General features: G+C 39.0%; 1 protein-coding gene across 4 annotated transcripts in view; it reads right to left on the minus strand.

The window, feature by feature from the left end:
• Nucleotides 1-2,495: 2,495 nt before the first annotated feature.
• EMB140 (EMBRYO DEFECTIVE 140) overlaps nucleotides 2,496-12,629 on the minus strand; it is a 342,658-nt gene continuing 332,524 nt past the window's right edge. For 3 of the 4 annotated variants that reach the window (XM_089395342.1, XM_089395341.1, XM_089395344.1), the window contains one exon: nucleotides 2,496-2,964. In XM_089395342.1, the coding sequence (XP_089251468.1) occupies nucleotides 2,702-2,964 (263 nt within the window). In that variant the 3' untranslated portion in view covers nucleotides 2,496-2,701. The remainder of the gene's footprint in view (nucleotides 2,965-12,629) is intronic. The other variant, XM_089395343.1, reaches the window with a different exon arrangement.

Genomic DNA, 12,629 nt, shown 5'->3' on the forward strand with positions numbered 1-12,629 from the left:
TCAGATACGCGCCTAAATCCCTTGGTTGATGGTTAGCAAATGGTACTTAGAAAGACTGAAAGCTTTAGTCCATCTTAGTCTCACCCAGATAGATTGCCCTAGTAAGGAATCTAGTGTATGTCATTGCAGTGTCTAAACTATTCAATGTTGATATGGTTTGAGATCTTCCTTGTACTTGTATATGTTATTATGAATACCTCCCTAGTTAAAAGAGGAAATGTTAAAAAATGTAACCAGATTCGGTCTTCATAAATGTATTCGAGTCATTATGTAATGTACTTGTCAAAATAATGAAAAGAAAAAAAAATTATTATTATCACAATGACTTATTAAAGCATGAATTTCATGCTTGGGTCATTTTTTATTAGTCAAAGTCCCCATTGAGGAATCCTAGGATTTATATTGAGTCATTAAAGTCATTATACATTTTATGACACACCTTTTGTGCTTTTGAATCATGTAAAAATTTGTATTATTGAATCAAATTAGGTACTTGACACCTCCACACCAAATCGGCCTCAAAGAAGGCAGTTCGACCTCACCTCAAGCCTATATACAAAGAGATCGAATTCATTTGAAGCACTATCTCACTCACTCACAAGTTTGATATCCAGAAGAAAGAATTGGAAAAGTGCGAAAAAAGAAAGGAGGATAAAAGAAGTGCGAAGTTGGAGAAAGAGGAAGGAAAAGTGAAAATCAAAGTTTTGGGCTATCTCTCTCTCTCATTTGGATTCGTCTAGGAGATCGGAGTTTTTTCTTGTCTAGTCAAAGTTGTTGTTTCCATTTGTTGAGTCGAAGTGTTGCTGCTTCAAGGTCAAAATTCTGGGTCAAAGTTGTTGGAAGAGGACGCTAACTTGGTGGTTGGAGGAGGTTTGTGTCTAGGTTGAAGAGTCTCAAGAAAAACTATTAAAGGAAGAAATTTTGACTGGCCTTTCCTCTAGATAGGGGTTTTTCCCTAACAGAGTGCCTACATCTTGTGTCTTGTGTTTTTGTGATCTTCATATATACACAATTCGGTAATTGCTTGATAAAAAAATAAATATAACAAATAAGTAAAAAAAACCAACATAATTCACAAGTAATTATCAAGAAAGAGAAATCTAACACTAATTCTACTAGCATTGATTTCTCAAAATATGTTTAATTTTTGTGTAATTTACTATTTACAATATATATATTAAATGTCCTATGTTTCTTGTTTCTGAAACTAACATATCATGTGTCAAACACTCATATTTCCATGTTCTATGTCATGTGACTTAGCTTCAATCCATGCAGCCTATTCTCTGGATATTAGCGAACAAATTTGTAGAGTTGCTTTGATAGATATTAAAGCACCATATGTGAAAACAAGCAGATGTAAATATTTATAATGTTTTATACCTGCACAACTGTATGTGTCATACTATCTCCTTATCTTGGTGGAATTCAACCATGGTCCTATCCTATGCAGTCCCCTATCATACTAAACTTCAGCCTATAATCTCACACATGTAAAAACATCCCAAGAGGTTAGGCTTGAAATGAAAGGGCATCGTAATGCTTTGTACGTGCACAATGGTGTGTCCTTATCATGGTGGAATTCAACCACGGTCCTATTCCATGTAGTCCACTATACTAAACCACAGCCTCTGACCTCACGCATGTAAACACATCTCAAGAGGTCGTTGAAAATTATTTTGTTCTTATCTTCTTTTTCCCATAGCATATACAGTTTGATAGTCACTCTTCCGTAAGTATTACCAGCGCACCTGTTAAATTTAACCACACAAACAAAATAACTGAACAACAAAATCACGTTCACTATGCAGATTATTTAGAAAGGACTTGCCTTTACACGAATAGTCTTGACAAGGAATGGCAAAGCATTTTGTATTGAAAATTGCTGAGCAAATTTACCGGGATATATTATAATTTTATAGATGTCATATTTTCTGAAAACTAGAATTAAAATTATATTGTGTTCCAACGTTCATGCTATTAGTATAATTTGGATTTGGTCAGGAAAAAGCCGAAAGCACTATCAAATGCAATCACACAAACAATCTCTTAGCAAAGCCAAAAGTATTATATTAATCATTCGCTCATGGAGAATTAAAAAAGAGGGGCAAGGACAATGTTTTTAAATGGTTTGTGCCATTGCTTGTCAAATTGCCAATGCAATTCACCAGAGAGCCATTGCGCATGAATGTGACAAATAGACCTACACATGAAACCAGACTTATGAAAAGAAAAACCAATTGTGTGAGATTTTTAGTCAAATTACAAATTGACGCAGCGCAAAATCAACAATTTTGATATAACCTGCTATTTGAATGAATTGAAAGAAGTGGCAATGACCATCTCAAACGCATTGAAACTTAGTCTAGTCAATTCCTAATAAATCAAACTAGAATATTTTTAACGGTTGAAGTAGATCTAAGACATGCAATGGGAATAGATAAATGTTCCAAATATAGATCTATAGCCTACCATAAATGTATTCAGAACCAAAATAGACTACCCCACGGATATACTTCTTTTCATTATATCAAGGCAATGTAAAGAAAACAACACAGAATAAGCGTAGGCTGGAATGCTTAAATATACAAGTTTTCATCAGCATACATCATTCACACCATAATCATCGTTCCTTGCAATTCTTCCAAGAATGTAGCGAATACGGCACATCGGGTTAGGGTAAATGAACTGAAGAGTGATCTCAAGATTTCAAAAGAAATTTTCTAAATTCTTCATTTGACTTGGGTGTCTCTTCAGCGTCTATGTTCCTGTTGTCTTGTACACCCCATCCTAGGGGTCTTGCAGCTCTTGCTACATTCCTTGGCATTGCAAATGTGTTTCTTCCTGTGAGTTTCACGTGTCCCTCTTGCTGATTTGATACCGCTGTGGGTGCAGATTGTGCTGAACTCCCACGTCTCTCGTCTGTTCTTGTGCCAATTCCCCTGCCTGACAGAGCCCGACCACCTGTTAAAAAACATATAGAACAAGTACAATAACTAATTACGAATAGACCTGCTGAAATAATCCTTGTTAAAGCAGCAAGAAGCTACGTAATTGAATGGGAAGAAATGCCTTTCATTTAACCAAATTATATGACATGGTAGAAGAATGAATATGTGCAATATTAAGATGAAACTATACATGAATGTTGAAAGTGTTTAGAAGTCGTCTTGTTATTGTTATAAAATTCATACCAAGTAAATAAATAAAATAAATGTAAATATTAAATAATTAAATATTGATTATATTAAATAGTCATTAAGTTAAGTGAAAAGGCATGTCTAAAAGACATGCCCAATCACGAAAGGACCCCTGCTTAGGTATATATATGCAGGCCCTCATTGTAACAATCATCACTTATACATTTATATATATTAATAATATTATTATCAAATATCTCGTGTATTTTTACATTCAAGTCTACAAGCTATCAATTTTTATGCTTCGGTGGTATTAGAGGCATGGCGCACAATATAATCATGCGAGTCTTTGAATGTTGTTCGCCGCACAATGTGCCATTACATTCACGTCCTAAATGCATAGAGTAGTTTACTAGAATTCAAGAAGCATTTCAATGTTTAGAAAAATCATTTGCAAAAGTTAAAGCCTGTCGAAAGGAAATCAATAATAAGGAAGATGATCTCCACAGTGAAGAAACAAAATAAAGTGAAGCAGAAGAAGATTATGATGAGAAAATGAAGATGATCTTAAAAACAGAGATGACTATGAAGATGATAATGATGAAGATGACCTTGAAACACTTGAAGTTGTGCAACATGTCCCCTTAAATGAATTTGGTAAACTTGACCCACCAATTGATGAGGAAGAATTTACATCTAAATTGGTTGACAATGAGGAATACAAGAATTAGGTGCTAGTGAAACACACCAACATTTAATATTAGTAGAAATTCCCGCTATGAAATTCAACTCTTGGAAAAACAGGATTCTGGTTGTCATGTGTTGCTTAGGGTTGACAAGAAAGACGACCTTTCCAGGTTGTATAGGTTCTTTGGTAATATACCCCAGGGTTTGGAACCAATGGCCAGTTTTTTAAAAAAACATGTAACTACCGAAGCAATAGTATTGATTAAATGGGCAAAGGATTCTGAGGATGATAAGCATGAATTTGTTCCCAAACTTATTGAAATCGATGACAATTATTTGGGTTATGTAAAGCATCTATTTCAAAATCATCAGGGTATTCTTATGGCTTTCAGGGAAGCATTTTCAGTAATATGCAATAAAAGAGTGGGAGGAAGCACAAGTGCAGAGGTGTTTGCAGAATTTAGTGATATAGTACTTAGGAAAGCTAAACTGATGGACGATCATATGTAGAGCATTTGCCAAAAAATCGGAGAACTTGTTCATCAATTCAACTTCTCACCTGATTATCAAGCTAAACGTAACTTTGCTTTGTGAGGACAGAATAAATAAAACAGATTCAAGATAAAGCAGTGAAGCTCTGCTGATAGTTTAGTCACAACTCACTAACAAACTTGAATTAATCAAAGGTGACAAAAAGCATCAGGGGTTGAATATAACTACATAGTTCAACACCTGGACAGAATCCTTCCATACATCAAAAATCAAATAGGGGTTGCAACCAAACAACCTTTATTTAAACAGACTAGCTACAGCGTACTAGTAAAACCACCTGTTAGCATAGGCCGAAGAATAAAATGACTTGGAATTCCAATATGTCCCAAGCTTTGTTACAAAAACTGAATTGGACCTGTTACTCATCCACATGGGTAACCCCTGAAGAAAACCGTTATCCTATGATGCAGATTTCCAGCCAGTAGTTGCACATTCTTCATTTCTTCACAACAGAGAGCATTGCAGAGGTGATTACTAGCATTCACCACATACAGCAGCCCGTCAAAGCCTCTTTTTGTTGTATGCTTAGCTCATTCATCTGATCAGCATGCTCATCCTATGATAGTGGTTCAACACAAGAAGTACATTAGCCATTGTTAGAGACGAAGTGTTTACATTTAATGTATTAGGCATCTAAGTAAGGATCATGGGTTGAATTCAAACAATCAATCCAGATGCTTGGGCGTTATGCATGTTGGTTTATTTCACGTCAATGGTCATCAATTCCTTCTAGTTGAGTGTAACCACCCTGGGGCTTTTGTCCAAGAGGGGCACGAATATGAAGCTTGTTATCCACCACCTTGTCGATGATATCCACAGGAGAAATTTTTCTCCTAGATGGTCCTCAGCGAGCAACCAGTAGTCCCTTGCAGCCCCTAGATAACTTGATGTGCCACTACCTCCGCCACTTGAGCCAGCCATGTGGTCCCTCGCCCATCTCTTATGATCGTATGTTTGAAGGTGGGCTTTCCAAACCCGAAGGTATGGCTTTTCATTGTGTAAGTTGAGTATTTTTGTTTACTTATCATGGACATTGTGGACATGAATTAGTGGGAGGATTCGGCGGAAAGAGTTGGTTTGGTTTGTAGTCTTGTCTCCTATGTCCAATTTGATGGTTAACCTTGTGTCCTAGCCCCGTGGGATCTCCTTTATTGGCTATTAGCTTTAGGGATGTCACTACATGGGAAACTCCAATTTTGGATGCATGGTCCCCCTTCCCGACACCATATATATCACCCCCCTTCTGCTCATTACAACCCCATTCATCATATTTTCCATCCGGGTCCACAATTGTCCATTGGGTCCATAAGGAATTAGCCTCCCCCTCCCCTTGTCCACACTTTTGGTCGAGCCCGGAACGATACCCCAAAGGATCATGCAGGTAAAAGAAAAAAAAAGCATAATTTGGCCACTCTCAATAGGAAAAGTACCATAAAATGCAAAAGATGGCCGCGACATACACATTTAGCATGTGGGAAAAAGCCAAACATGAGCTCTAACCCTTTTATCATGGCCATCACCCTAGTTCCTAAGGCCCTACACATTAGCCCCTTCATCATTTGGGAACCCATGATTGTCCCAACCCCTGGTGGGCGATGAACAGCCCCACCTAAAGGGGGTATTCACTGCTACATCCTACACATCATGCTCTCATCCCCTAGAGCCTCGAGCAATCATAAAAGAAAAACCAATCAAGGGAAAAAGGCATATGAAGAAGGGTGGAAAAACAAAGGTCGGGGTAACTCATGTAACATGACTGCTCCATCCTACATTCATACACCAAAGTGTGGGCTTCTCTTATTATGGCTACCCTTGTACTGTGGCATGTGGCTTGGAGCCTTCCCCTGATGCCCCACTCCATTCCATCATTATATCACATGCCACTTGCCATTTGATAGATGTACCATGGACATGTCACCCCCTTCGACACTGAAACCACCTAATAGGGTCCTGGGTTAACCTTCTTCTTGAACTTGGAGACATTTGTACATTCTAAAGCCCAATATGGAAAGGCATGCCACTATGAAGTGTCCATTTGGTTCCATGATTTGTAAGCTTTTTTAGTCGGTTGCACTAATGATCTATTGTATTGGAAGGCAAGGGGATGCATTGGATCTTTTACAGGATCGCAAGTGGGTCTCCATTTGGGGTTTGGTCTCCCTATACGGAGACCAAGCCCTCTAGAGCGTCATATTGGCACATGTAGGGTGAGCGTTGAGAGCCATGGGCCTCCACCACAACAGAGAGAAGATCACCACTTCATGGATCCCTCAGCACCATTCAATGATAGCTTGTGTTCCACCTTTGGACCACCATGCCCAACTAACTTCACACTTGCACCACATATTTGGTAGATATTCCAAGGCCCAAATAAGGATGTGTCACCAAAGGAGACAAAGGGAGGGCTTATGTCATCAGTCTAGCCCTTACAGATGGAATACAAACATTATCAATCCACTTGGAGACCCATGAGGATGTCATTGTGCCCCCACACCCACTTGGGGACACCACATGTGATGTGCTCGGATATCAAGGGGCCAACCCCTTGATCACTATGTTTGGAGCCTATTATCTCACCCTTTGGACTCCACTAGGCTCTTCAAGCGCCCAACAATTCATTGTATTTACTATTTTGCTCTCTTGAGTGGCTTATCTTTGTATTATGGAGCTATCTTGGTGGGCTTGTCACCAAGTCATGTCATTATTGTACATTATTTTATTATTTGGGGCTTAATTAGGCCTAATTAGGCAAATCAAACTCTTTAGGAAGGATATAAATTGATGAGAGCTCATTTGAATCTCATCATCACTTGGATTTGGATCATTTGTTTCTTCTGGAAATTTTGCTAAGCCTTTTGATGGATGAATTGGAGATTTAATGCATTTCGATGTTTGGAAGAGCTTAATTTCTTGTCTTGGAGCTTCGATTTTCTTGCATCTTGATGATTGGAATAATTTTGCTATACTTGTGAGTACTTTTTCATGTTTATCTTGTAATTTGTCTCATGAAATAATCTATGAAATATTTTCATTCATGAAGCTAGTGTAGCTGTTCTTTGGCATATGCGAAGTTGCCAATTTGTCTTTGTGAGAGATTTTTCTTGTGATTATTGTTAAGTATGGTGAATTATTGTCCTAGGGGTATAAATTTCAATTTGTAACCTAGTTGTTGTTAGGGCCAAACGAAGTTGTTGTGGAACTCCTTGATTGTAACTAAACCTATCTAAGCATTGATCTCATTTGACTCCATTTTGCCAATTGGCTAGGCACTAGTCTAGTCCTAAGGTGATCACAAAAGAATATTCTTCTCACCTCCCTTCCTTCTAAGCCCTAACCTAGTAGGCCTCCTAGGGCATCATTTAAAATCATTTCTAGCCATTGAAAATCTTTGAAAATTGGTTAACTAATGTGCTAAGTTCTTCTTGAGAGGTCCTCTAAATTTGAGGTCGATCCCACAATGGAATCGCAAAATATTTCAAGCCCTACCTTAAACACTGTTCCCATCCCTAGGTTCCCTTTGTTTGGTGGCTTCATTAGGATCATTGTGCTCAAATTCCAAGAGAAATTCAATTCCTTTGATCTTATTCTCCTCCCTAACTTGGTCAAGATCATCAATTTGTTGCTCCAATCCAAACCCTTGACCTCGTTTGGGCCCACTTGGGCTTCTTTGTGGTCTTACAACATTATAACTTCAATTTCACAAAGATCACTTAGAAACCTTAGTCTTCTAGGATTCCTCGATCTTGGGCACTTCTTTTCAAGTAACACTCTTCAAGCCCTAGGTCTAGGCATCCTCTTAGCCCTTCTAAGAGAGCCATCCATCTTGCTTCTATAGCAAGTAACCGAACCTTGTGGAGGAACCCTTAGGTTTTCGGGGCATTGGATTCTCACCAATGTTTGCATTATTCAAGCCGACATTCTCGCTTCCGCTTCGTCCACACCTGCTCGCGCCGGTGCTTCCCCCTTTGTCCGAGCCTCTCTTGTCAATAGCCTTTAGGAATCACCTCACATCCTATCATTGATCCATCTATTCTAGTGATTCCTCTCATACTGAGACTCCTCCCATCGGTGAAAGTCCATAAATAGCAGGGAGCTTTAGCTGAGGTGATAGTGGGTTATCGCTCCATTATTGCTCTACAGGATCCCCTCCTAGGACCCTTGCTAGTTTGAGCGGTAACAAGGCCTAGATAGAGATAGTGTGACAAATAGGGAGTATTTGCTAGATAAAGTTAATAGCCACTTGTAGAAGCTCCTTGAAAGGGCCAAGAGGGCCACAAACTTGCAAAGGCACATGGCTAGACATTATTACACCAGAAATTGTTAAGTTTAGGTATGTTCTATGCTTAGAGCAATTTATTTCAATTTTCATAGTTAGCTCAATATCTTTTCCAGATTAGCAATCACATCAACATTAAAGTAAATTGCAGATAGAACATAAACATAAATCGCAGAAGACAAGCCAAGACAAGAAGACACAAGATGTGGCGCTAGCCAGGGACAAACCCCAATGTCAGGAAACCCTTGATCAATTCTTCTTATATGTTCTTCAATAGTTCAACAGAGAGAGAGAGATAGTACATTTACCACTGAAGTCAACACTTTGACTTATCTAGATGAGAGCATAGATCATCTCTAAGAAGATGATAATGAGATCAGTTGAAGACACATTGCTTCAACTGATTCTCCAAGGTGATTCCTTCACCTATCATCATGTTGCATCTCGTCATCATGTTGCGCCTCACCGTGTTGCACCATGTTGCACCCATCATCACAATGCTGCATCTCATCATGCTTCATCAATCATGACGGAACCCATCACTGTACTGCATCATGTGCCATTGTTGCACCATGTTGCCATACTAACCTATGCGTTTGATGCACCTAGCTAGCTTGTTGTCCCTTGCTTGCTTGTTGTCTCGAGCATGCTTGTTGTCCCTAGCATAATTGCTGCACTAAGTATCATGCTGCTGTCCCAATGTGTTATGCTAGCAGCACTATGAACTTGCTATATCATACTGTTGTACCTCACCACTGTGATGCCCCTATTTATGCTATGATACACTTCATCATTGTACCCATCATGCTACAACATTCATCAACACAGTCCTAACATATGCTGCCTTGTTGGACAGACTTCAACGTATACCCTTCAGCATCCTTCTCCATGTCATACAAGCCGCTTTCAGACCTTCCTTCCTCCATGGTTGTGACTGGGGCATGCTTGAATAGTCTTCCTTTATATCACATGGAGGACTGCGGTTAGGGCAGCATAGAGCTTCTCCATAGGGTTTCATATAGGGCAACATAGGGCTCTCCATAGGGCTGTGTATAGGGCAGTGTAGGGCTCTCCATAGGGCTGCGTATAGGGCAGTGTAGGGCTCTCCATAGGGCTGCGTATAGGGCAGCGTAGGGCTTTCCATAGAGTTCTTATAGGGCGGCATAGGGCTCTCCATAGAGCAGTGTATAGGGCAGCGTAGGGCTGCGTAAAGGGCAACGTAGGGCTCTCCATAGGGCTGTGTAAAGGGCAACGTAGGGCTCTCCATAGGGCTGCGTAAAGGGCAACGTAGGGCTTTCCATAGAGTTGTGTATAGGGCAGCGTAGGGCTTTCCATAGATATGTGTATAGGGCAGCATAGGGCTCTCCATAGAGCTGTGTATAGGTAGGCTTCCTTAACTGCGTTAAAATCTCCTCCATGATAGTGTTAGGATCTAGGGCATCCTCTAGGGCAGCGTATCCTCTTTAGATCTCTCCTCCCACCAAAACCCAAAGACAAGTGGAGAGGAAGAGATCACCAAGACAATGTGTGTCCAAATGATTTTCAAGGCACCTCTATTTATACTAAAACGTTGAGCACAACTGGGGTTTATTTGGTTGTTGGCCGACCTTGACGAATTGTCCCATAACACAAATAAATTCATATCTCCATGAATACTTACCGAAATCGGATGATCTTTAGATCAATCCTACACCTCTCGATAAGAGGGGTCCAAGAAAAATATCAGCTGCCATTAATAAGATGACCCACATGGAGTTTGGCCCTAGTTGACAATTTTAACAGAAACAGGGTTTCGCAAATCAGATTTCAGAACTTGAAGAGAAAACTAAAGGAAACCCTAACTCAGCAAAACAAGGGGGACAAGCTTGAGTTGTTCGTTGAGGCTTCACTTATAGCTTGAAGAATCATTACCAAGCTCCAAGGAACAAATTTCAAACGCTTTGAACAAATTATGGAAATTTTACACAGTTTTTGGGCAGACTGGAGGCCTCCAAATCATGAAAAGTTTGCATTTTTGGATTCCTTATGACCTGCACATTGAAGTTATGAAACAGGAGATCCATGTCAGCAGCTTTTGCTAGGTCAAAAAGTAAAAAAAGTACCAAAAAATCACCTTTTTGCCATGTTTTTCAGAGGCATGCTACATTTTTGGAGTAGTTGTGGGAGAAATGGCTTTTGGAGGTCTAGAAGCAGTCTTTTTCAGTGCTTGAAGATTCTATGGTGTAGTAGACAGGCAGAGCTTTCTCCAGCATTTTTCAGATCTTGATTTGGAGCTTGGGAACCCCTCCAAAAGTCACTTACAAGCAGCACGCTACGTTTTCTCCAGGCACACTATGTTTTCAAAGCAATTCGCTACATTTTTGCCTAGAACTCATTTTTCTCGGTTTGCTCAATCTAGTTCGACTTTTTCCGATGTAAGTCTTCTTTTATGAGTTGAAATGATGTAATAGGAGGTAAATAAGCTTGTTAGAGTAATTTTCATGTAATTTTAGGCCTCATTTATGAGGAGCAGTTTAGTCAAAGTTTTAAAGGAGGATTTGTTTTAACGACCCTAGACATTAGCGTTTGTTGAGCACTTCATGTAATCAGTTCCTAAACTGAAGGATTCGACCCTCAGAGAAGGGAAATGGTCATTTTCTCTATATGTATCTAGTTTTCAGTCAGATTCAGGTTTGGACATCAGTGAGTGGAACTCTTGTAGCTTGGACTTCATCACTTTTTATAGGAAATCAAAGGACAATTGCAGCTATTATTCAAGAATTCTTGTGTTGTGAGTTTGTGATAATGTTTTCTTTTTGTTATAGTTTTATATGAAGGATAATTTCATCTTCTTTCCATATCTATGCTTTTTAGTGATTTTTCTAAGAGGTTTTAAACAAAATTCTTAAATTTAAGTTTTGTTTTGTTAGGAACTTCATGTTTATGTTACCTATCTTCTGATAAATGAATTCATGCTTGCCATGCTCATTTTGATCTTTGCTTTTCCACCCTACACTACATCGACAAAACCCCAAAGTATCACAAAGGCATACCTACCTTTCTCCTTTATATCTCTTGCAACTGAAACCTTTGATCATTTGACCTAATTCCCTTATTTTCACTTTTGATCCAACGAAACCCTAAAATCTTTAAACCCTAGAGCTGAACATATCTAGCATAATATCTTTTTCCCACTCCAGTCATCATTGGCTATCAGCTCATAGAGAGAGCCCTCTCCGGTTTGGCAGGGCTAGCTGCTAAACCCTAAGTGGTCTGAGGTTACCTCCTTCGGTCTCCTTTCTCAGCCTTGGGATATTGTGGAGGATAACAGACACCATTCAAAAGCAATGTCCACGCTTGGATAGTAATCTATTTGAGCTTCTAAAACTGTAATTACAGGAATCTGAGAAAATCTGACACTACAAGTTTTGAAGCACTGAAATATCAGAGAATTGAAGCATAGGAACATGTAGAATATAATTCTGGTTGATTCTCAAAGCACCTGACAGGCTAACACAATTCTGAAAAAGGATTGAAGGATGAAATAAATACGTTTGAAGTTCCAATTTTCTTGTAAGGTAATCCTTACTTCCTAATACCACTTGTTTTTTCTTCTTTAAAAAAGAATATCCATAGTGGTTTTCCCCAGATATATTATTTGTATGAGTTGCAGTTCAGCAATTTCAGCCAACACACTAGAAGTTTGATAATCTTTCTAATTTATATCTATCACAACAGGGAATACAAATACTCTTGCTGGGAATACCCCACCTAAAGCTAATTTAGGTGCCCTGAGAGGGCTTGCTGCCAAAAACAGATCATAGAGGTAATAAAAAAGGAACATTTTTAGTGAAAATCCATGACAGCCCCAAACCAACAACTGAATTTTTTTTGACTTAATAATCTGTTCAATAAAATTAATTGAAGTCTTCTTTTGCCTCATCAGCCATGTGGCTACATACATCTACAGATATAACAAGGAACTAAAACATGAA

This window comes from Pinus tabuliformis, chromosome 1_2 (assembly GCF_031772625.1).
Source record: "Pinus tabuliformis cultivar Carrire ecotype Pingquan chromosome 1_2, CPIR1, whole genome shotgun sequence".
In the NCBI taxonomy this organism is placed as follows: Eukaryota; Viridiplantae; Streptophyta; class Pinopsida; order Pinales; family Pinaceae; genus Pinus; species Pinus tabuliformis.